The 27,449-nt window shown below is 35.3% G+C and overlaps 1 protein-coding gene across 1 annotated transcript in view; it reads right to left on the bottom strand.

Moving 5' to 3' along the window:
- The window catches only part of LOC149800708 (uncharacterized), a 150,871-nt gene that overhangs the window by 109,672 nt on the left and 13,750 nt on the right, over positions 1 to 27,449 (bottom strand). The window contains exons 3-5 of the mRNA XM_089954753.1: positions 24,366 to 24,627; positions 17,865 to 18,015; positions 7,196 to 7,332 (exon numbers count right to left, since the gene is read on the bottom strand). Coding sequence (XP_089810879.1) covers positions 7,196 to 7,332; positions 17,865 to 18,015; positions 24,366 to 24,627 — 550 coding nt within the window. The remainder of the gene's footprint in view (positions 1 to 7,195; positions 7,333 to 17,864; positions 18,016 to 24,365; positions 24,628 to 27,449) is intronic.

The raw sequence follows: 27,449 nt of genomic DNA, 5'->3' as shown, positions 1-27,449 counted from the left end.
CTGAAGTATGGTATACAGATCAAAGAGATTCAAGTTTTGCAGGTCGACATTGAGATGCAGATTCTAACAAGTCTATTGACCAAGAGTATGAGATACATGTTATTCATATGATTATATTTGGATGGGAGTGAAACTGGCATTAAACCAGAGACAACCAGTGTCAACAGACAATGCATGAATTTCAACACATCTTCTGGGTGATGTTATAAGTGAGCAAAACACAGTCTTGAGTGTGAGGTCCTGAAAGGAAGTCTCATTCAATGGTTCATAGTGGGTTTTGATTAAAGACCATAAAACACAAGATAAATTCCATCTGGGCATAAGACATCAGGAGACAGGTCTAAATTCCATCTGGGCATAAGACATCAGGAGACAGGTCTAAATTCCATCTGGGCATAAGACATCAGGAGACCGGCAACTGAGATCAACAAGGTGTGAATCTGAATCCAGTAGAAACCAGTTTAACAGGAGGAGATCAATTAAGATCCAAAATTTCCTGCTTTTCTGGTGACCAGGAAGATATAGCAGTAAAATGATTGGTAGTGCAAACTTCATTTACTGCCTTATCAAAGGTCAAATTTTCTTCCTTCTTATCCAATTGAGAGGTGCTGAAAAGCCTAATTTGAGGCATCAAATGAGCTGCTAAATTTTACCTCTAATTTTCTGGAGTCACTGAGGATAGAAAGGACATCATCATGTAGTACACTCTGAGCAGAAGAGTGTCTGGACATCAGTGTAAGTGATATAGGAGCAGTATTTACCATTTCCCATATCTCATCATGGTGAGTAGGAGCTCTATGTGTCCAAGAAGTTCCAAGAGGAAGAACAGACTGCTTATCTTTCCTGATGATGTTATGCCTCTAACCATCTTGGTAGATGCCTTGGACATGAACCGCAGCATCATCTCAATCCCAGGTTCTAGGCTACATCAGCTTGAGGGGAAACAAGGAACCAATTACCCTGTGGTGGAAGACCACACATCCCTATAAGGATATCTCTGCATAACAGGAAAGTTGGACATACCTATCAGATCGTCCTAGTCTGGACCCACAGGGCATAATTCCAATGCTATAAAGGGTGTGATGCTAGAATGGGCAAAGGGGGGACTCAGTCCAATCCTTATCCCCCATATCGTGAGGCCTCTGATTAATGGAAGTCAACGACTGGTACAAGATGATCAGTGACCAGTTACTGATTATACATAAAACTCACCTGCTTGTATATAGTGTATGCTATATACACACCAGTGTTTTTGCACAAAGTAAACAGTGGTTCACTGATGATGAAAAATCCTGGGTTTTTTCTTTATAATTAATATCTTCAATTTTAAACCTTTATTGTTTCCTAGGAGCAATGCAGATATACACAATAACAATGTGATTCGAGTCACGCAAATAGTTATTAATATGGGACACAAAGTATTGTTATAGCTGACAGGATTGTAACATTCGACAAAACAGGTGTACAACAGTTGACCACACATCATTTTGACAGTTCACAGTATTGTGACCGTTGACTAGACAGTATTGTGACAGCTGACCATGCAGCACTGCAACAGTTGGCAATACTAAAACAGTTGAGCACATAGCACTGTTTCAGTTGATGGCTGACAACTCATTCTATCAGCTGATGGCTGATAGTATCACTTAATGGCTGACTACACAATACTGTATCACTTAATGGCTGACTACACAATACTGTATCACTTAATGGCTGACTACACAGCATAATATCACTCGATGGCAGACTGCACAGCATTCATGGTTTCCACACTTTTCTAAAGATAAATTTCCAGGTCATTTCCAGGGTTTTTCCAGGATGAAATCAATTGCTTTCAAGGTTCACCTATGACCATTAGTGAATGGAATTAAAGAACATTTTAGATTGTAAAACCTGCATTTTCTAAATCTAAAGATGTTTCTCTTCAAGACTCTCCAAAACATCTAAGTCAGAAATGATGATCGTGTACAAAACCACAAAATGTATCACACAAAACAAGTTTGATTATATTCCTATAAATTGGCATGTAAAGTCATTTCAATGTACAGAATAAAAATTCTAACATTATTTTGCTGACCTGCATTATGTTGCCAAGTGGTAACAACATAATGAACATAAATTAGTTTTGTTTCCTTTCAAACCTTTTTATTCTCAAGAATTCTGCAGCAATCTCTCTCTCTCTCTCTCTATATATATATATATGTGTGTGTGTGTGTGTGTGTGTGTGTGTGCATCTTATAGAAAGTAAACATTTCCTATTACAGTATATATAAAAAACAATAAATGCAAATAATTAAAATCTTGTCTTGTAATGAAAAGAGTTTAACCCTAACATTATCTGTGCCAATCAAATCCCATGTTAGATTTTTCAAACAACCTAATCTCCTCAAGACGATATGGTTAAAAATCCATCATTTAAAAAACATTTTCACACAGGATGATTTAAATTTTGACAAAAGACCTTCAAAATTATATACTGTTGTATAAACAAGGACTGAATTTTCTGTAAAATCAACTTGTCTTCTTGTAATTTGTTAAACCAGTCCCCAAGCCTGTATTGATACAGGGGCTCGTATCTTGTTTTTATATGTAATACAAGGGATGACAATTTCTCATTTCAGCTCTGAGATTCAGCAATTTGGACAACAAATTTGGCTTAAAATAAGCAGCAGTCCATTTTTTAATCTGGGTTTCCTCCAAACATTCCCACCCCATTTTTCATATTTGGACATTTACGTTGGGGTGTGAGGTCATTGCAATTGCATATAAAAAATTTGGAATTTGCCACCACCGTGCATAGCGACATAAGGTAGTCGCTTACTAGTGGGCCTAGCAAATTTAAACTTATGTTATATCGACTCATACCTGCATGAATTTTTCAATGCAGGATGATATTTTATGTTTTATATATGTTTATGTTTTCACTGATGCCTGTGCATGTGTTCCAGGCTTGATAATTTGAATTTTAAAATTACTTAATTATTTAGTGTCAAGCCAAATTCTTCACATCATGTTGTATATACTGTATATATTGTACATAACAGATAGAAGGCCTCAAGGTAGATTAGTTCTGTAACTAACTGAGTTACCTTCTGTAAATAAAGTCTTTATTATTATTATTATTATTATTATTATTATTATCATTATAGAAATGGCAAGTATTATAAACATCATATCTTTAATACACTGAGAGACTAGACGAAACTATGGCATAGATGAAAAATGACCCTGTACTCACCATTTGCATTATTAGTCACATGACTTCACAAATCTCAAATGATGACATCCGAAGTCCAATAGTCACATGATATCAACAACAAACTCCTTTTTAATGTTGTTGTGCAGAAATTCAATTATATTAAATGAAAGTCAGATACTTTTTGTAAAAACAAGCAAATCTGGCCAGTGTGATTTATCAAGCAGAGAGCACATGTCAACGTGGTAGTCACGTGATTCAACAAAACTCCAGAAGTTGTTCTCAGAATATATAAATACAGAGAATTTTGTGTTCTTTCATTTTTGCATTTTTATTACAACCAGCATATGACTTTCATTTAATATTTTTTTTTTCTCTACAATATTTGAAAATGTGGGTTGTTAGATTTGTGTACTCATGCAACTAGCAATGCAAATCACGAGTACCAGGTAACATTTCATCAATGCTGTAGTTTTATCTTGTCTTTCAGTAGATTAAAGACATAATGATTTTAATACTAACAATTTATGAGAAAATAAGTAATTTTCATATCGATTTCATGCATGTTTCACTCAATCTAACAATGTTAAAGTTTGCTCAGCCATCTGGTATGCAGCTATGCTTTGACACGATCATGTTGGCCTCTTGTGATGCTAGACTGGTTTTCATACCTTATATGTAATGAAAGATACAGATATCAAGCTGAGTTTGAAAATAAAAGTCTTCTAGACAAATCTAATCAACTGAGCATTTGGATTCACTCAGCATATATGTTTATTGCAAGTACCAAAATGACCCATACTGCACCCTATGAATACTCTGGTTAGAACTCAATAAATCTAACTCATGATCAGTTTAGTTACGACTCAATTATGTGATTGTTTCAGGTATCAAGTGGGGTGGCGGAAAATTTCTGTGTTTTTCCAGACTTTCATCAATATTTGCAAAATTCAAGGACTTTTTACAGTCAGGAAAATTTGTATTATTTCTCCCAACTTTTGCCCGATTTCATGGTAGCGTGTGAACCCTCAGTATTGTATCAGTTGATGACTGACTACACAGCATTGTATCAGTTGATGGCAGACTGCACATCATCAGTTGATGACTGACTACACAGTATTGTATCAGTTGATGGCAGACTGCACATTATATCAGTTGATGGCTGACTACACAACACCACTTGTTGGCTATCTACACATCACTGTAACAGGTGAAAGCTGACTACACAGTAATGTATCAGTTGATGGTTGACTACACAGCACTGTATTACTTGATGGCTGACTATACTGTAATGTTTTGATGATTGACTACACAGCACTCTATCACTTGATGGCTGACTTCACAGTACTGTATCAGCTGAAGGCTAAATACACAGCAGTTGATGACTGACTACAGAGCATAGTATTGTTCAATGGCAGACTATATAGCACTACATCACTTTATGACTGACTACACAGTACTGTATCAGTTGATGGCTGACTACACAGTACTGTATCAGTTGATGGCTGACTACACAGTACTGTATCAGTTGATGGCTGACTACATAGCACTGTATCAGTTGATGGCTGACTACACAGTACTGTATTACTTGATGGCTGACTACACAGTATTGTATCAGCTGAAGGCTAAATACACAGCAGTTGATGACTGACTACAGAGCATAGTATTGCTCAATGGCAGACTATATAGCACTACATCACTTTATGACTAACTACACAGTACTGTATCAGTTGATGGCTGACTACATAGTACTGTATCACTTGATGGCTGACTACACAGCATTGTATTAGCTGATGACTGACTACACAGCATTGTATCACTTGATGGCTGACCACACAGCACTGTATCACTTGATGGTTGACTTCACAGTACTGTGTCAGTTGATAGCTAACTACACAGCATTATCAGCTGATGACGGACTATACAGCATTATCAGTTGATGACGGACTATACAGCATAGTATCACTAAATGGCTGACTCCAGTATTGTAACATCACCACTGAGCATTAAAACCCAAAATATGTTAGCAATAAAGTCCAGAAAGAGGCTGACCATCATTTATAAGAAATGACAGATGTCAGGACAAAAAGCTGATCCTCAAAATATTTAACTCTAAGTATTCAGGACACAATATTTGATGTAAGTGAAATTTGCTATGCTTACACTGTTTACCATTTTAAAAAATCTTGACATTTATACAGCTTCATTTAAAAGCCCCCCAATACATGTTTGCACTATTCAGAACTCAAAATGATCACTAGCATGCAGTCAAAATATGAATTTGCTATTCAAATCTTTGATATTTTTAGGTGCATAAGATATACACAAGCAATTTTTTTCTAGTGCCAGTTGTTTCGTCTTATTTTAGTGACAGTGACCTTGGTGATTTTTTTGGGACATATCTGTCAAATGTCAAAATGAACAGGAATCTAATTGTAATCTAACAAATGAAACTGTCATCATGTAATTTGACATCTAAAACAAAGAGGTTTTCTTTCAGGTCAGTGTAGTAGACTTGCTAGCTGAAAATTTAATAGAAATGTCACTAATGAAAAGGTTTAAAACTTAAAACTAAGCACAAACTGATAGTGGCATTTCTAGAGCTGACATCTGGTGATTGTTTAAGTGTTTCTGGTAAAATGTTGTACAACTATTTTGGATGTTGTCAAATGTTTCTAGAATTCTGAATATCTAAATTTATTTCACGCTTCATTTCTGATGGTCAAGTGGGGTTTATGATTAATTTGCATAACTAGTCAAATATTCATTATGATCTATTACTGGTGCAACAAGTATAATATCAAACAATCAATGATTGACAAAGTCATAAAATCCAAACAACCAATGACTGAAGGAGACATAAAATGCAAACAATCAATGACTGATGGAGTCATAATATCAAACAATCAATGATTGATGAAGTCATGATATCAAAGTGCAGTCTGGCAATTCACACCCATTCACCTGGTGTTCAAACACAATATAACAAATATGATGCTGACTTAACATGGCAGTTAACATCTCATAAATGGATGTCACCTGCATGCCTTAATGTCAATATTTTAACTATTAGGCATGCATAGTCAAAACCATTTGGACTTGGGTTGTAACTCTACCTCAAGTAGACTCTGAAAGGGTTTTGAGTGTGTGTGTGTGTGTGTGTGTGTGTGTGTGTGATTAGGATTTTTAACATAGCTTTAACAATGTTTCAGTCATATTGCTAAGATGTCTGCAGTGTGGCAGTTTATAGTGATGTTTAGCACTGGGACATCATGCCACAGACATGTAGCATGATGTCCCACCCAGTCACATTATCCTGACACCAGGCCGACCAGTCCTAACACTAACCTCTTAATGCTGAGTGCCTAGCAAGGCAGCTTTTAGTACCATTTTTGTAAGTCTTTGGTATGACTCGGCTGGGGTTCGAACCCATGACCTACCACTTCCGAGGCAGACACTCTAACCACTTGGCCACCGGGGTGGTCTGAAAAGATTTTGAATTTCTTTGTCAAATACTGTCCAGTAATCAATACCATTTTGACTTGGGTTGTAACTCTACCTGAAGTAGACCCTGAAAAAGGTTTGAATTTCTGTGTTAAATACTCTCCAGTAAGTCAACACCACTTTGATTCAGGTTGTAACTCTACCTGAAGTAGACCCCAAAAAGGTTTTGAATTTCCGTGTCGAACACTGTCAAGAAAGTCAACACCATTTTGACTTGGATTGTAACTCTACCTGAAGTAGACCCTGAAAAGGTTTAGAATTTCTGTGTTAAATACTGTCCAGTAAGTCAACACCATTTTAACTCAGGTTGTAACTCTACCTGAAGTAGACCCTGAAAAGGTTTTGAATTTCCGTGTCGACCACTGTCAAGAAAGTCAACACCATTTTGACTTGGATTGTAACTCTACCTGAAGTAGACCCTGAAAAGGTTTAGAATTTCTGTGTTAAATACTGTCCAGTAAGTCAACACCATTTTAACTCAGGTTGTAACTCTACCTGAAGTAGACCCTGAAAAGGTTTTGAATTTCTGTGTCAAATACTGTCCAATAAGTATCTTCAGGAAAGTCCTCATCATAGTGGAATTCTTTCTTCAATGTTCTCACCACTCGTATCAATTTGTCGCCCTTGAGTTTCTGCAAGAACAATTAAGGTACAGTAAAAGGGATAAATTAAACATGTAAAAGGGATCATTTAAATATGTAATAGGGATAAATTAAACATGCAAAAGTGATAAATTAACAAGACTTAGAAAGTCAACGCTTGACTGTATATTCATGAACCCCATAAGTGCTTTTTTGATCACATAAAAAGACTTTGGTCACATATCTAATCAGTCTTGGCAGAACAGAAATAGAAGCATCAAACATCCAGGTGGGTACATAGTACTATGGGTGGACATGTGATCACTAACGCATTTATAGGGCACATTCAAAAAAAACAACACTCAAATGTAGACTTGGCAAGTCTAGTTTAATTTAACAGTTGCATTTCCCTAATAGATTGTTTTTGATCCCACAAGATTTCAGAGAAAGGCTTCCATTTAATATAAAGAAGATATTTACAACATTAAAAGAACAAAGAAAACTTCTATGTTGCTTTCACTGTATAACACATAATACATTACATCAACAATTTGAAGTCTGGGATGCAGACAAAGCCTTTCTACCAAATTCACTCTTGTCTGTGATAGACTTAGTATAAAATTTCCTTAAAATACAGTCACTAATGCAGCATTAGTGCTTTGAGCCTGAAACATTTACGTATCAATACCAGAAATTTTCAGAAGTCTTTATCCAGGCTGAAACAATCCTTTGGTAATTTTCTGATAGGGGGACTGCATGCTGATTAATACCCTGGTAAAAATGTGACAGAAATTTGGGTGAAATTCATGGAAATGTCATGTTTTCACCAAAATGATGGTATTTCACCAAATTTCAGTGAAATTTTGTGACTGAAATTTCAATGAAATTTCACCGAGACTTTGCCAAAATTTCTGAAAATATTGGTGTGATTGTGTGATTGAAATTTCACAGATCTTGCCAAAATTTCTGAAAATGTATCAGTGAGATTTTGTGATTGTAATATCACTGAAATATCAATGAAGAAATATCAGTGAGAAACAGTACTTTACTTATATAAAAAAAATGAACCTTTATTGCATTTTAATATAATTTATTTTTTGTTTCTTGTACATTTGTAATGATCTTCAGCAAAACGTATATTTCCAATTTCTGGTAGCTCTAATTTTATTGTTGATTTTTGGAACAATAACTTCTTTTCACATCTTTCCTTGTTATTTTTCTCTTTTTTGTTTAACTTTAATTGGATTTAACTGCCCTCAGACAACAAGATTGTTTTTCATTTTAAAGCAGAATTCCACTTTTCTTCTGACCTCAATTCAACTTTCCCAGATATGGACAGATGTTCAGATTTTTTCCTAAACTATCTTTTAAATAAATTTGTCTGTCTGGTCCCATTCTGCAATGATCATTATAACAGTATTCATTCCGTATATTCATTCCGTATATATGGGGCCCCGAGTGGCCGAGTGGTCTAAAGCGCTCTCCATTACAGATCACTGCCATCTCACCTCTGTCTGCGTGGGTTCAAGTCTAGGATTCGGCCAATGTGGATATGTGAGAAAGCTTGCCAGTGGCTTCTCATGGGTCGGTGGTTCTTCCTGGGGTCTTCCTCCACCATTAATACTGGCCGCCATGCATAGCCTATCATGTGCTGAAAAATGGCATTAAACCCTAGAACAACAACATTCTGTATATTATTTAGCATATTATCACTGTAAAGAGATTTCTAATTGGTCAAACGTTTGTACTTGCCTAATGAATCTTCATGTAACTGAAACTGATGGGATAAGAATGCTTGCCAAACATGGTGAGTGGGACATGAGTTTGAATAATGGTTTGAAAAATGTGCAGGGTCTGACAATGAAAACAAAGCTAATGGGAACATAATTTGTCCATCTGTAGGAAATGAACACCAAGACTAGCATTTTGCAATTGTTGCCATGAAGATCTGAACTACTATTACAAACTCTACAGTAGCAGTTAAAGTATTAAATGGGAAGGAATTGAAAAAGGATGATTTCAAAGTTATATAACTTCAAACTGATTCACTTCCAGAATTTAAGGAGGGACACAGGTGGGGAAATGATTATATTGTTGCCAGATAACCATGTCTATCAAAGATGGTCATATCTTTGTGGAGTTGTTTTTATGGCCCACAACATAATCAGTTTTTCAGTGTCCTGAGTGATAATATTGTTTATATTAGCAAAATATTCCAGTTGTGTTAGATTCTGAGTAAAGTCAGTCGCTTCCCTGCTTACAGGTTGATGGCTCATTCAAGTGATAACAACAGTATCACAATTTTGTACATTCAAAAGTTGAGTCAACAATACAACTTTCATATCTTGACAATGTCATATAACTATAACAGCTGTATAATTTGTTTCATTTATATTGAAAAATTACACTGGTTAATAAAGTGCTGTATAGTTCGTATCCATTATTTCATTTAAAACCTTTTTAATGTCTGTGAAAAATTACTGAAACTTCATTAAGATACTATATAAATTACACAGTAACTCTGAACTTTCACTAGTTTGAACTTCATTGGTAATTCAGTGAAATTTCCATGAAAGTTTTAGTCAAAATTTTTGTGAACTCACACCAAATTTTAGATAAAATCTCATCAAATTTTCAATGACATTTTAGTAAGATCTCACCAAAATTTCAGAGAAACTTTTGGTCCAATTTGTTTTAAATCTCATCAAAATTCAGTGAAATCTTATTAATATTTTGACCAAAACTTTCAGTAAAATTTAATGAAATTTCACTGAAATACCAGTAAAATTTCAGTCACATTTTTAGTAGAGTAATTGTGTTTCATAAGTCTGAAGACCCTTAGTCCATTGCAAGTTAAAATTGTAAACATATACCAATATACAACAATGTTTCTTCATAAGAATGTGTTTGTCAATGAATGAACTCAGCAAACATGATTTATTAAACCTTGGATCAAGATTCATGAACTCTGGGATATGTCATTCTGATGTATAAACCAACTATCATGTGTTATTTGGAAGCCACATCTGTTGAAATTCAATTCATTGCAACAGCCAAAATAAATTGTATATTTATTACTGGGAGATGCAAATTCTGACATCTATATTTAAGAATAGCTTCCTTTTGAAGTAGGTATACTTTCTAGTACTTGTGATCTTGAGAATATTGTGTATTATGTTATTTCTTTTCCTTACCACTCATGTCAAGTGCGGATAAAACTTCATTTCTTGCTGACACAAGGTGGAATTATGTGCTGTTGTTAATTCATTTGATTGCTACAGAGTCTGATTTTACAGTTTGAAAAATAAATCAGAAACAAGATTTGTTTTGACCTACATACCCTTTTTAAGGAATTCATTTCTCTTGTCTCCAAAAACCATACTCTCAGTGGACATAAGTCATGTGTCAAAGCCATACTCTCAGTGGACGTAAGTTATGTGTCAAAGCCATACTCTCAGTGGACAAAAGTTATGTGTCAAAGCAATACTCTCAGTGGACATAAGTTATGTGTCAAAGCCATACTCTCAGTGGACATAAGTTATGTGCCAAAGTACAAAATATCAGTATAGGTGGATATAATAAGTTGTTGGGTTTTTCCTTGCAATTTGGAATCACAATACTAAGTTGGAATTTAATCAGAAATATATTTTTGGTTATTTCATTCAAAAGATTCATTTTTTCACAAATGTTAGGCACCATCTACTGATAGTATGGCACCCAGCTGGGCACACCTAGGCTCTCCTGGAAACAATCTCTATGCATTTATGTGTTCTGCTTTCTTCATTTATATACACTGCTCACAGCCTGCTTCATCTACCAACCCTTCATTTCACATCATATAATGACAATCAGGCATTTCCTTGTAATCAATATCATTGTCAGTTTCATATTTGTATTGCAGATATGATATGAATCTATTATTCAAAGCAAGTTTTCACAAATAGGAAACAAAATATTTATATTTTAAGTTTTTTCCCATACCCTCATCTATCTAGTATTCATTTATCTGACCTTTTATACATGTATATGTCTGCTTCGCTCTTCAAATTATATCTGCATTCAAATCCTTCCTTTCTTTCTTCATCTACAGATCTATCTACATGTACCAGTATGATATTTGCATATATCTTTTTGATAATTTTGATTACTGACATATTGTTTTAAGGTGAAAACATAAGTAACAAGTAGTTCAATATTTGTAATTTAAATATTGAGTAATTTCCTTCAAACATCCTATACTTTATTTTGCTATATTATCTTTTATACTTTAGTTGTGATATTTTGTTATCATATGTTGGGGCAAACCTTAATCCATCAAGCGGAAAGTTCAATTTTCCAATATCAGATTGCCATGGCATGATGAATATTATTAAATCTGTAAAGCATTGCTTAAGCACTTCTGGCAACCCAGGTCAAATAGTAAGATCATAATGTACACACTACACTATGTAAATTAGGAAAATTCAATTAATACTCCACCAAATAGGCAAATTTAATTCATACACAGTCAAATAGGCAAATTCTATCCATACTCCATCAAGTAGGTAAATTCAGTTTATACTAACCATATATTTCTTATATCCTTGATCATATCTATGTCTTATTATTATATTATACAAGAAATGTGATGCATATTTTCCTCAGAAATTTTGACAATGTTACTGAAAAAAAGACCAGATCATTATATTATATGTATGTTATATGTAATGCATGTTATATGTAATGTTATATGTAATGCATGTTATATGTAATGCATGTTATATATAATGTATGTTATATGTAATGCATGTTATATGTAATGCATATTATATGTAATGTATATGTAATGTGTTATATGCAATGTATGTTATATGTAATTTATGTTATATGTAATGTATTATATTTATAGGTTACTGCATTTGTATGGGAAAATATGAACGAGTTTTGGGATGGAATACTGCACGAACTTGTGAGTGCAGTATATCCTTCTGACAAAATAAGTTCATATTTTCCCATACAAAATGCAGTAACCTTTTTATTATATGCTCATTTTTTTATTCAGCCTAAGGTTTAATTATATAAACAAAATACACTACAAGAAACAACGTAAACGAATGAATGCCATATTCCAAACTAAATATACAAGCGCAGATTTGTCATTATACAATGACATCATTATTAATGTGCACATAACTCCGCCCAGATAAATTTGAACATAGAATCGCGCTCGACATAACTTTCGAAAGAAAATGGCGTATCTAGTTAAAATTGAAATCTGCAGTCATATTGTGAATGAATGCGCATTGCAACAATTTTTCCATTTGATCTGGAATGAATATATTTTGGTATTTTGTTTTGATTCAATGAAAGTTTGTGATTTTGGACTGGGTTCATCTTTGCAAATTTATATACATGAAATACATCGGATTGAAGAGGCGTGGGAAAAGCGTGTTTTTGTCTGCAAATGTGTTTCTGTTTCTGTCAATGAATGTTTGAAATCATAACTTGGCAAAAATATGAAGTCTTTCAACTGGAATTATCAAAAAGGCACTATGGAATTTAATACTTATTTCATTTTGAGTGCAGTAAGGAGGATGCAATTGCACTTATCATCGAAATTACAGCATAATTTCGAAATGTGTAATCCAGAGTGAAAACCTATGACATGGCTCATGTAATTCAGATTTGCAGAATTAAGAAAAAACATTTTGAGGAAATTCAGGATGTAAAACTGAAAGTATATTTTATTTTGCCATTCTTATCACCAGATAAAGAAGACAGTATATGTCTTGTCACTTGTATGTTATTTGTAAGGACCTAATCTTCCGTCTTTTATAAAATGTAGCTAGCCTAAATCCGTAACATTGTATCAATGCGGAATGTGCCAAAACAGCTGGGCTTTTTTGCAGTCCACGAAACATGTTTTAGCTCCTTCAGAAACAAATTTAAACAACCACAATGTAAACAGCCTCTTACGCAAGTGTATATGATTTGTTTACAAATCAAAGTGCTGGCGTCTGCATCATTGTTTGTTTACAATAGAAAGTAGTTCCTTTATTCATGTGAATGCTATATGTGTATTGTCGCGCACGTTCGGTATTGGGGAATACTGAAAGATTCTGACAACGTAAAGTTAACGGGGAAAAAAATGAGCATATAATAAGTAATGTTTTTTGTCAGTGTTCATGTTGTGGTAACTTTACCATTAATACTATTATTAAACTGTTGTACTTATAACTTTCAGAATTTAGAAGAGTTGACAAACAGACATGGGAGCTCCTGTGGTGCAAAATTTCTCATTACATGTCTGCTCCACAAAAACCAGTTACAAGCTTTTTGTCTGTCACTGGACACGATTTAATAGGATACTATATTAATTTGAAAGGCACAACACACTCTACCACAAGCTTCACAGACAAAGCTCTCCTGTTTATATGTTCATTACAAGATAAATTCTTGAACTTTAACTGGCACATTACTGGGGTTTATTAGGACATTATCATTTTCTTCATCGCTCTGGCACACTTTACTTGCTACCTGTCTGTGGTCATTATACTTATTCCAGCAGGCACAATTTCCACATGCAGCAGCCATATGACATCACATCACATCCTAAGAACTACTAAACCTACCATGACATTAACAGTCCCCATTAATAACATTGTCATGGCAGTCAGACTAGAGTATACTGGCTTATGGTGAGACTGCTTTGTAATGATCAACATAATACTTACAATTATATTACTGAATAAGGAAATGGAGCCATGACATTATAATGAAGGTTCTTATAGTGAGGGAGTGTAACACTTTCAAATTTAGAAACTGTTATCTGGAAGTGGTGTCTGGTTTGTGTATGATAAGTACAAAGACCTGCTTTGTAAAACTGTAGAAATATTGGGATGGACAAACAAGAGTGCTGTCTGGTTTGTGTATGATAAGTACAAAGACCTGTCTGTAGAACTGTAGAAACAATGGGATGGACAAGCAAGAGTGCTGTCTGGTTTGTGTATGATAAGTACAAAGACCTGCCTTGTAAAACTGTAGAAACATTGGGATGCACAAGCAAGAGTGCTGTCTGGTTTGTGTATGATAAGTACAAAGACCTGCCTTATAAAACTGTAGAAACATTGGGATGGACAAGCAAGAGTGCTGTCTGGTTTGTGTATGATAAGTACAAAGACCTGCCTTGCACAACTGTAGAAACAATGGGATGGACAAGCAAGAGAGCTGTCTGGTTTGTGTATGATAAGTACAAAGACCTGCCTTATAAAACTGTAGAAACATTGGGATGGACAAGCAAGAGTGCTGTCTGGTTTGTGTATGATAAGTACAAAGACCTGCCTTGCACAACTGTAAAAATATTAGGATGGACAAGCAAGAGTGCTGTCTGGTTTGTGTATGATAAGTACAAAGACCTACATTCCACAACTGTAGAAACAATGGGATGGACAAGCAAGAGCACTGTCTGGTTTGTGTATGTTAAGTACAAAGACCTGCCTGTAGAACTGTAGAAACATTGGGATGGACAAGCAAGAGTGCTGTCTGGTTTGTGTATGATAAGTACAAAGACCTGCCTTGCACAACTGTAGAAACAATGGGATGGACAAGCAAGAGTGCTGTCTGGTTTGTGTATGATAAGTACAAAGACCTGCCTTGTAAAACTGTAGAAACATTGGGATGGACAAGCAAGAGTGCTGTCTGGTTTGTGTATGATAAGTACAAAGACCTGCCCATAAAACTGTAGAAACATTGGGATGCACAAGCAAGAGTGCTGTCTGGTTTGTGTATGATAAGTACAAAGACCTGCTTTGTAAAACTGTAGAAATATTGGGATGGACAAGCAAGAGTGCTGTCTGGTTTGTGTATGATAAGTACAAAGACCTGCCCGTAAAATTGTAGAAACATTGGGATGGACAAGCAAGAGTGCTGTCTGGTTTGTGTATGATAAGTACAAAGACCTGCCTTGCACAACAGTAGAAACATTGGGAAGGACAAGCAAGAGTGCTGTCTGGTTTGTGTATGATAAGTACAAAGACCTGCCTTGCACAACTGTAGAAACAATGGGATGGACAAGCAAGAGTGCTGTCTGGTTTGTGTATGATAAGTACAAAGACCTGCCTGCAGAACTGTAGAAACATTGGGATGGACAAACAAGAGTGCTGTCTGGTTTGTGTATGATAAGTGCAAAGACCTGCCTGTAAAACCGTAGAAACATTGGGATGGACAAGCAAGAGTGCTGTCTGGTTTGTGTATGATAAGTACAAAGACCTGCTTTGTAAAACTGTAGAAACACTGGGATGGACAAGCAAGAGTGCTGTCTGGTTTGTGTATGATAAGTACAATGACCTGCCTGCAGAACTGTAGAAACATTGGGATGGACAAACAAGAGTGCTGTCTGGTTTGTGTATGACAAGTGCAAAGACCTGCCTGTAAAACCGTAGAAACATTGGGATGGACAAGCAAGAGTGCTGTCTGGTTTGTGTATGATAAGTACAAAGACCTGCTTTGTAAAACTGTAGAAACACTGGGATGGACAAGCAAGAGTGCTGTCTGGTTTGTGTATGATAAGTACAAAGACCTGCCTTGCACAACTGTAGAAATATTGGGATGGACAAGCAAGAGTGCTGTCTGGTTTGCGTATGATAAGTACAAAGACCTGCCTGTAGAACTGTAGAAACAATGGGATGGACAAGCAAGAGTGCTGTCTGGTTTGTGTATGATAAGTACAAAGACCTACTTTGTAAAACTGTAGAAACACTGGGATGGACAAGCTAGAGTACTGTCTGGTTTGTGTATGATAAGTACAAAGACCTGCCTTGCACAACTGTAGAAATATTGGGATGGACAAGCAAGAGTGCTGTCTGGTTTGTGTATGATAAGTACAAAGACCTGCCTTGTAAACTGTAGAAATATTGGGATGGACAAGCAAGAATGCTGTCTGGTTTGTGTATGATAAGTACAAAGACCTGCCTTGCAAAACTGTAGAAACATTGGGATGGACAAGCAAGAGTGCTGTCTGGTTTGTGTATGATAAGTACAAAGACCTGCCTGTAGAACTGTAGAAATATTGGGATGGACAATCAAGAGTGCTGTCTGGTTTGTGTATGATAAGTACAAAGACCTGCCCGTAAAACTGTAGAAATATTGGGATGGACAAGCAAGAGTGCTGTCTGGTTTGTGTATGATAAGTACAAAGACCTGCCTTGTAAAACTGTAGAAATATTGGGATGGACAAGCAAGAGTGCTGTCTGGTTTGTGTATGATAAGTACAAAGACCTGCCTTGTAAAACTGTAGAAACATTGGGATGGACAAGCAAGAGGCCCAAGAGAACCTGATACAGCTTACATAATTTTTGTAACTTAAGAGTTGACCTTCTCACTAAGTAGTCTTGACAATCTGACATAAACTATTTTCTACACTTTAAACTATAATGTGTATTTTACCTATTCTAACACAGACTGAAAATATCAATTGCAATCATAAGGCATTATTAATATACATGCTGAACTCATCCAAGATCTTGATGAGATAAAACCATTTCCCAAGTTTTAGTGAAACTGGGTGAAAGACAGCTTCAAGCTTTCAAGAGATAATGCCAATTTAACTCAATATCATCTTGTCACAGTGATCACACATATGAAAAAATGTAAATATATGAGTCACATGATAACTTCTTTGCCCCCTAACTCAATCAATGTTGTTTGTGGGTGGCAGTGAGTAAGTAGCAGGTAGGTAGGTAGATCTAGGGCCAACCAGAATGAAATGTCTCTTACACCTTTCAGCATCTACTTCTAAAATGGGTACAGGTAATGCAGCGCATGCATCTTGAATAATGATTGGTCAAATTATTTTGTACACATCCAGCATGCACTAAGCATGCACACTATTTCTCAGATGGACTAGACATTAAAAAATATGGTGATGCACAGTCAAATTTACAAACTATTGTTGCAGGCAAAACACCATTTTTCAGCACATGAAATGCTATACATTGCAGCCAGTATATCTGGTACAGGAAGAATACTGAAAGTTTACCACAACAAATGTGAAGTTACCAGCATGCTTTCTCACATACCAACTTAGGCCAAGCCTGAGAATTAAACACAAAGGGACAAAGGTGAGTTCTCAGTGATTTATAAAGGTGAGCACCTTAGACAACTCAGGCATCTGGAGTACCCAATTTACACCTGGAGTACCCAAATTTACACCTGGAGTACCCAAATTTACAAGTCACGTTGGTCCAGTTTTAAGATATAACTTGCTAAGATTGCCTGGGAATGAAAATTCTAACTTTGAACCACTAGCCATGCAAGGATGATAATGGAAAAATGATGATCAACATTTGAATTTCTGTTATTTTTTTATGTAAAATTATGTTACCTAAACATTAAATGAAATTTCACAACAATGTTTTAGTCATTGGATAAGAGAGCTGTTCTTGAATGCAAAATCAGTAGGAGCTTGAGTGGAAAGAAGAATCAGAAGGCCTGAAATTATTTATAAAGGAAAATAAATAACTGGTAATTCCAAGTTTTATTTTAATTTTTAAAAAACTAGCATTCTGTCCAATTTTGGTAGAATGCAAAAAAATATCTGCACTTACCGAGAAATATTCCTTGAAATCTGAATGTATCAAGACTTCATGTATCTCAAGGTGGATGGAGCCTGGACCTATGATAATTAGACCTGACCAAAAGTCAAGGAGACAGTCATTTGTCTCTTCACGCACTGCATCATTGTCATCTGCCAGTTTGCTGTAAACATTTATAAAACATAATGTATTATATGCATCAGATCTATTCCAGAAATTAATGTATTGGTGCCTGTATAGATATAGTATGAACTGTACTGCATTAAAGTCATACCAATAATGTCATTTACATAATAGGAATACTGATACTAGCATATGAATTAGATAAATCACATTCCAAAAAGTATCAACTCCCAAAGTCAATCTTGTTCAACCAAACCTGATACGGCTCCATGAGATCTCTGCCAAATGCCTTGCAATATCTGGAGTAGAAATAACAAACTTGTTACAAATGGACTGGCAGACAGGCGGACAACGGCTGATTTACCTTCCCATAAGCTCCAGTGAACTATGAGCAGTTAAGCTAAAAATCAGTACAGGTTCTGTTGCATTTTCTAAAAACACTTGCATTTGAATCCAATGACTGGAAATTTATGTGCAAGTGACTTGACCTGAGAATCATGTCATGCAATATTTTACAAATGAGAGTTCACCCATACAGATTCACTTTTAGTACTGAATGAAACTTCTGTGCTATATTTGAGCTAGTTATACTTTCAAGTAAAAGTCCTCCTCTCTCCTGAACCCCCCATGTCAAGTTTAAATGGTAATCATTGCATGGTCTGTGCTTAAAGTGAAACAGAAAAGGTTGTGACATGCATGAGGAATATTGAGAAATGCAAAACTGCTTTAATATTTGTGGTCACACTTAGAAATCAAATAAGTGTCATAAACATTTAAGTGTGTTGATTTCCAATTACCAGGAATTTACACTGTGGAGGATGATACATTTTAGAGCCTCACAGCCAAACATATCTCTCATGATTTACCATACCAGTATCCATATCTCTCTCATCTTTTCATAGGAAAGGTCAAGAAACATCTGAGTTTATAATTGTCTATAATGCTAAAGGTAATTATCAAAGAGATGTACATGTATAAACTATGGCTTTCCTCTTTTTTCTATTCAAGGTGTTCCTACATTAAATAAAGTTCCCTATATATTTCATTCATTTTTATACATCTTTTTTAATTTCAGATAGAACTAGACTATGGTACTTATTTTAGGCACAAACCTGGACAAAGAGTCTCTTGAAGAGACTGATGCTTTACTGTTTGAAAAGAATATCCAGAAATTAAAAACAAGCCCATTTCTTTTTTTACATGCTGAGTGCTGCATTTGCAGTCCAGAAATCATTAGAAGATTTTTGGTGGAAGCCCCATAAAAATATGACTATCCATTCAGAGACAAACTTTTCAAAATGGCCATCATGGTGATCCTACTGGATAAGAGTTTGGCATCATTTGCGTCAATCGGATATCATACAAAGTCTTTTGATGAAAACTATATATCAATATGGCCATAAATTCTCTACAAGTGGCAATATAAAAACTTTCAAAAATGTCATCATCATGGCCATAGTGAGCATTTCATTGGTACCATTTTCACTTGAGAGCAATAAGTCCTAATTAATACTCTTATGAAAAAAACCCAATGTCAATCTGACATTCTGTTCATAAGTAGTAGTTTTAACATGGTTTCCAACATGAATGCAAAATGGTATTTACCCTGGCTGTCAACTAAGCAGCACCATTTTCATTTCAGGCCAACTAAACATCAAAAGAAAATCTTTTACTGAAACACCATGTCGATATGACCGTCCATGTAGGAGGAGAAGTAACAACAATATTTTTATAATGGTTACCCAAGTGGCCACACTGAATATCCACGTGACACCACTTTCATTTAGAACCTGCTAGAAATCTTAAAAATCTTCTGGCAGAAACCCCAGGTCAGAGTGCCTTTTTGTTCCGGATGAATAGCATTAACAAGGTTTTCACAATGGCTGCTGCGGTGGTCACACTGCATGTCAGATCAGCACCATTTTCTTTAGGACTAACTAGACATCATAAGATGTCTTTGGCAAAAACCCTATTACCATTTATTCAGTGATAAGATATGAAGTGACTGGAAATTTAAGTGAACCTAGCCATCACATTTCTTTGCTTCATTGGGACCCCAGGTGGCTGAGTGGTATACGGTGCTTGCCTTTACTGATTACTGACATCTCACACCTGGGTTAGAGTCTCAGGCATGGCCAATGTGGATATGTATAAAAGCTTCCCAGTAACTTCCTATGGGTCAGTAAGGTTCTTCTTCCTGTGGTTTTGCCTCCACCAGAACTATGCTGGCAGCCATGTCTTGCCTATCATATGCTGAAACAAGGCATTAAACCCAAAAAACAAACAAACTGTTGTCTTTGTCATCCATGCAAAAGCCAAGAGGCTAAACTTGAACTTGTTTCTTTTCTTTGAATGGTGCTTTCTGTGGAATGTAAGTAACAATGTCTATTGGTTGTACCATTTTGTCAATTCCAGAAATTTAAGCTGATCATTATAAACTTGGGAAGCTGCTTCTCCATAATGATCCCTATCTATAACACAAAGTGCATTATGAATACTTCCAATTGTCAGTATTTCATCATATATTGTTATTTACACTATTGAGAGTGTTTCTAAAAGAAAATTTAACAAAATATATCACTTCTAAATAAAATCTGCAAATTTATGATGCTGATTCCAAATATCTGAGCACTTAGACCACCATTTTCAGTTATAAAATGAGTGATATATCAAGGTTTTATTTACTGCAAATAAGGTCCTATTATTACCTGTTCCTGCATTATAAGTAAGTTGTGAGTTATCCAGACAAGCTAAAATGAGGTTACAGTGTGAATATATGTACACGAACATGTCTACCTAATTTCATTTGTCCATCTGGAGTAGTGTATGTTAACATGGTTTTCTTGAAAAAGTAAAAATTCATAAAGCAGCTACAATGGACTGAAGATCTACCCATATCATTTTCACATAAATACAAATCAACCTGCCAGATTTCATTAGTTTAGCTCATGTGCTAACATGGTACACTGCTTCACCTTAGCTCCTGTGGATAACTCATGAACCCATTGATAATGTGGGGCAGGTGTGGATCCCATTTCATCTAATAGAACAATATGCCTATCAACAGGCCCCTTTTTTCCATTGCACAAATAAAATTGTGATCAAAATTGGTAAATAAAAACTCAGTATTATAGTATGTTGCTTATGTTATCATTGAAATTATGTTTAGTGTGAGGAAACTTGGAATCAAACATCACAAAAGTCAAAACTTGATCAGCGTAAATATTGGTCAACGCTAACTGGTGGCAAAAGAAAAAAATAAACACCAATGAAAGAAATCTTATCAAGTTAAATTTATTTCAGTTTTGTTCTGTTTTTGTTTAACTCAGTTTCAAAGTAATCAGTATAACTGTAATATGACCTCTCATATGCCAGCATGATAAGAATCATCAACCATCCCATCCAATGCTCATGAGTACTTCTGTGAGAATCTAATTAAGTGACATCTGTCCTTTGTTCTGTAATTTATAAAAATTGTGTCTACATTATTACAATCAATTATAAATATACCTGCTTTGTTTTAGCATGTTAAACACATCCTTTGTATCAAATTTAGGATGGCAGATTAAAAACATGTAAAAGGCATGCAAATACTACCTGCATAGGTACTTGTGGTCACTATCATGTGTCAACTCATATTAGCTGACCAATCAAACACAGTTTTAAATATTATGTAATTAACATCATTAAAGTACATGTACAAATTATCAGTAATTTATCCTAATAAATTGCAAATTAGATCATGGAGAGTAAGGGAAACAACTGTATAATCAATGAATGACAAGCTTAGTAAGACAGACAGGGTTCATAATGGAGAAGCAAGATCAAAAGATTTCAGTGAAATTAAAACTCACAAGTAACTCTGAGGCAAGCTCACAAATGAGCATAAATTTCAGTAATACTTGCCTTAGGCTGATCCCAACAATGGACTCAAACAAAAACACTCATGGACAACAGATGGTATGTAATAAGCCATGTACACCTGGTTCACACAGCAATGTTAATCAGATGTTATGATGTCTGGAACAATCCTCAAGGCCCAGGCAGAAAAAATGTCAAAACTTTTGATAATGACTCAATTTTCCAGGTGAGCCATGCATGGCTTTGGTGATTCCAGTGCTTACACATGACAAAACAAAATTGTGTTGTCAGGAGAAATATGTTCAGCATATACATTCAGCAAATCATCGGGTAGCATGCAATTATCCAAACTAGTATCAAGGGAAATTCAATCACAAGGGATATGTGGAAGACCATGTTTAAAGTTGTGATGAGTCTGGTCTCTTCTATCAAATGATGCCAGAAGAAGAAAAAAAACTTTAGCTAAAAAAAAATACATTCCAAAATATAGGGATTCATGCATATAAAAGAGAGAATGACACTTTTGTTTTGTTTGCACAATACATGGTTTTATTTGTGTCAATAGAAACAGCGTCGTTGCTTGGATGACTACAAGGGGATATAAGGATTTGTTTTTCAAGATGTCTGTTTCAAGCATCATAAACCACCTGTGATCCGCATGTAGAGACTCAGAGAAGAAAGCTCTAATGCTATTAGAACACTGTACAGCCAACCCAACCCCAGTGGAAAACAATTCCATCTGCAGTACATCTAGTGTCCAGAGTGATCCTGATTTCTTCCCGACATCTTTTGGGGTTCTTCCTCCACCAAATGTACTGGCTGCCATGTATAACCTATAGTGTACTGAAAAATACTGCTAAACCCACATAAACAACCAACCAATGACCAACCAGCCAACCTTCCCTCTCTGAGCAGGAAGTACTTCAATCTTTCTATGTTGCCATAAGGTGGCTGAAGACCCAAAGTCTTATTGCAGAAAAAAAAATCAAGTATCTATGATATCCAAGAGACTTTTGCTCAGCAAAGGGATAACACACAAAATTAACTGATTTTCTTCCTTCAAAACGTGGACTGAGATTTCTTAAGCTTATCAAAGTCAATAAATAGTGGTGTATTTGGTTTTGTGTGTTCACTTTTTACATCTTGTCTAAATTCATTTTATATTTTAATCCAAGTAATCATATCTATCTATCTAGTGACAGAAGAACAAAAAATCAAAAACACAAGTTGTGATTTTGCTGTTTCTCTTAATTAAAGTTTATTTTTAAAAAAAAATATTTTTTTGTTCCAAATGATACTAAAATGTAGCCAATTCATATGCAAACAGAAGTGACATAATATACCATGTATTTGCTAGTGCCGACATGAAGACTACTAAAACCTATTGGAATAATATTTGCAATGAGCTTTTTTTCAAGACTGTTTATCTTGAAAATAAAGTTATTCCAAAAGTAAACCTGACAACTTCATTATAAAAGGTTATTTATTCCTAACTATTCCCAATACAATTTCAAAATGAGTATTCAAGAATGAATCTCCCCCAAATCCTCACCCTTGATCAAATCAAATCAACGTTCCCTTTTCTCTGTTGATCTCCATCCCTTTCTGAGTTTTTCAAAGGTACATCAGTAACTCACTGTGTCACACCCTTGCTTATGTTGTGGCCTATAGTTGTTGGACCCCATTTTGCTTAAGCTATTGAGGGAGATGTATTACTGGGACTTTCTGTCCAACAAGTCCATAAGTTCACAAATGTGTAAAAATCTGACAAACTGCTGTAATGGTCTAAAACTCTACTCAGACATCTACATACGGATTTACATATGTTATAAAACTTGAATCTGTCTACATCAAGTAGTTATTTAACAATCTTGCTAATAAACTTAGATTGTTGGGCATCATGGATGAACTGTAATGTAATTTTTAAATCAAAAGATATCTGGATTATAGCATACAAAAATTTCCAATGAAAAAGTATGTCCAGAAATTGATAGTTGGATCAGTAGTTCATATTAATCAACCCAAATTATTCCCTCTGATGAGTTACAATAATAATGAAACTGGTCAGGGACAGGGGGTGACTAGAACACCCCAGCAGATGGGAGGGACTGCCTTCACATCCTACCAGTCAATATCTTCCAAATACTCAAAATAACTTTGCTCAGAGTAAGTGCAAAGAATAAACATATTTATAAAGATCTGATAAGAAACAAAACACAAGATCCGGATGGTAGTCCATGCAGCTAAGGTGTGCAATTGGGGGAAATGAATGGACCCATGTGTGTGTGTCTAAGTAAGAGAACATATTTACAAATCAGGATCAAAAATAAGTTTAAGGTAATGTCCCATATACATCCTCAGGTGGTGATGTAGGGAAACATGTAAAATCCTGACAAATTATGTTCAATAATAAACACCAAAAAATTAACAGATGGACACAACTAATCAAGATGCCTCCACCAAAAGGATATTAATAATAATACACAAATAAATTTACAAACCACATTTTATAACATAACCATTCCCAACCTGAAAATGTTGAGTATTATCCTGAGAGCTCTTGTTGCCAAGTAACATCCAGGTGATCCTCTTGATGGCAGTCCTTTAACACAGACTTTCTCCTTGAGTATCTTCAGTGCATTCTTTGCTTCAGCCAGACTGCATGTTTCATACCACTTGTCTTGGTAGTCTACAAGTACGTGATCTGGATTGTCTTGATCTCTTTCATATGTTTCTCTTACATTCAAAAAGTTGATGGATTTGTAATGGTCTACTATCGATGGAATTGTATCTGTAAGGGGAAGAAATATAGATGTTAATTTAAGACTGGAGCATTATGGTGTATTAGAGGCATGCAACTCTTTGATCATGATTACAAATCTGCATATACATATATCTTCATAAATCTATGCAAAAGACGTCTTTATTAATATTTGAAAAATGATACAGAATTAACAAAATCATGATTTGTCTTGGGTATGATATACTGTAAATTCATTGTATTTTGTTGGGTATGAATTTTCATGGCTTTTAGGCTGCTCAAACATCGAATTTAAAGACTCAGTGAACAATGCTCCTATTCAGACTCCAAATTTAGAACCTCAATGAACAATGTTCCTACTCAAACATCAAAAATTTAAAGGCTCAATGAACAATGTTCCTACTATGAAAACAACAGCACCTTTTCCACAAGCGAAAATATGATTTTTCAAATAAAATCATGTAACTGGCTTTTAGGCTGCTCAGACATAAAATTTCAAGGCTCAATGAACAATGTTCCTACTCAAACATAAAAAATTTCAAGGATCTACAAATAATGTTACTACTGTGAAAACAACAGCACCTTTTCCACAAACGAAAATTCGATTTTTCAAATAAAATCAAGTAACTGACACTTAAATGCAGTTACAGTATACATAACTCATAAAGAGCTAACTTTATATAAGTCCACTTTGATTTCTGTTGATAGATGAATTTAGTCATGTAATCACATGATTTCAAGAGACTGCTGTGGTGGTCTAGTGGTTAGAGGGTCTGCCTTGGATGTGAGAGGTTCAAACCCTGGCCGAGTCATACCCAAAAATTATTAAAATGGTACTAGCAGTTTCTTTACCTTTGACACAATAGTGTTGGTTACAAAAACTTAAAATTATCATTGTACATATGTCCTTATGATGCTTATAGAAAAGGAACAGGTTTTTTTAGGATGACAAATGAGATTTTTTTTCAGAAATGCAAAACAGCCAACAAACACAGGAATGATGCAATGCATAGATTTTTATATCACAAGTCATGGGCAGCTGGGATGTAGAGATTTAATTTGAACCCTGAATACTTTATAAATGTGCAATTACAAATTTATACATCACAATTTTTTGACATTTCAATTCAAATCGCTGGTGTCATATCTGCAGCATCAATGAGAATTAAATGATGGTTTGCTTTGATTTTTTATGGCACAGCACCATAAGGCTATTGGAGCACAGTTACCCTTGCTGATCCAATAGTAAATGAATCCAGTCCAACCAATGAGTTGCCATGACTCCAGCCTCCATTAGTCACCTCTTATGATACTTGATGATACTAGTATATGCCCCATAATAATATTTGCAAGTCAGGCATACTACATGCATGATATTAGTAGTTGTTAGAGGCATGCTACCAGTACATGCCTGATAATAGCAGTTGTAAGTCACACTGATCTCATCTGGTTGCAAGTCAGGCACACAAACCACAAAGCTACCATGGGTAGGCATACTACTTGCCAGATAATAGTAGTTGTAAGTCAGACACACTACAAACGACAAAGCTACCATGGGTAGACATGCTACTTGCCAGATAATAGTAGCTGTAAGTCAGACATACTACAAACGACAAAGCTACCATGGGTAGACATACTACTTGCCAGATAATAGTAGCTGTAAGTCAGACATACTACTTCCCAGATAACAGTAGTTGCAATTCAAGCATACTACTTGCCAGATAATAGTAGTTGCAAGTCAGGCATACTACTTGCCAGATAACAGCAGTCGTAAGTCAGGCATACTACTTGCCAGATAACAGTAGTTGCAATGCAAGCATACTACTTGCCAGATGGCAGTAGTTGCAATTCAGACATACTAGTTGCCAGATAACAGAAGTTGTAAGTCAGGCATACTACTTGACAGATAACAGCAGTCGTAAGTCAGGCATACTACTTGCCAGATAACAGTAGTTGCAATTCAAGCATACTACTTGCCAGATAGCAGTAGTTGCAATTCAGACATACTAGTTGCCAGATAACAGAAGTTGTAAGTCAGGCATACTACTTGACCGATAATGCCTTGGAAATATACATGACCTTTAGTAATCTTTATAAGTCATTATAAAATCTGCCATTTTTCAGTTTCATATACAGATATCCTTTCATCATCTAGTGATTAACCTATTTGTTAAATTCCAATTGTAACTTTACATAATTTCTTGGATGACAAACACAAGGCTGGAGATGGGCATTTTTCTCGGGCCAACAGAAATTAGTAGTTTCAATAAAAATAAAAAAAATGTCAAAGAGACTGAGAGATTCATAGAAGAATTGTGGAATGGGACACTCCCATGGGCTTAAAAATGAGAAAACAATGGGACATTATTAGCTTTATGCAAAGGGTGTCATAACTGTGGAAGGAAAACAACCATGGCAGCCCATGGAACACCATATCTTCCTTGATTCCTACTAGCTGCATACAAAACTGAAGAATAGAAAGGTAAAAGCATTTAGAATTGTTACCTTGGTAACATCACAAACATTCACAACTGTCATTAATCAAAATTATAATTGTTATCAACTGCACTTAATATTTCTTTTTAGCTATTACAATACTAAATATTCACAATGAATGAGCGTTAGCAATCTGATAACATACTGGTGACACACTAATACATGCATAATGTCCTGAATTATTGCATTGAGAAAAAAGAATCATTGATGGGACTCTTAGTCTTAGGACTGGGACTGCAACTTTTTCCAGAGACAGGGCAGTGAACTACAACTTTCAAAATCCAATCGAGAACTCTGACAAAACAAATATTTCCAAAAGGTTTTCATCCCCATCAACTCAAATCACAAGCATAAGC

This window comes from Sinohyriopsis cumingii, chromosome 4 (assembly GCF_028554795.1).
Source record: "Sinohyriopsis cumingii isolate HCF-2022 chromosome 4, ASM2855479v2, whole genome shotgun sequence".
NCBI classification, from domain to species: domain Eukaryota; kingdom Metazoa; phylum Mollusca; class Bivalvia; order Unionida; family Unionidae; genus Sinohyriopsis; species Sinohyriopsis cumingii.
Note: the sequence above shows the minus strand (reverse complement) of the source record. Positions and strands in the feature narration are given on the sequence as shown.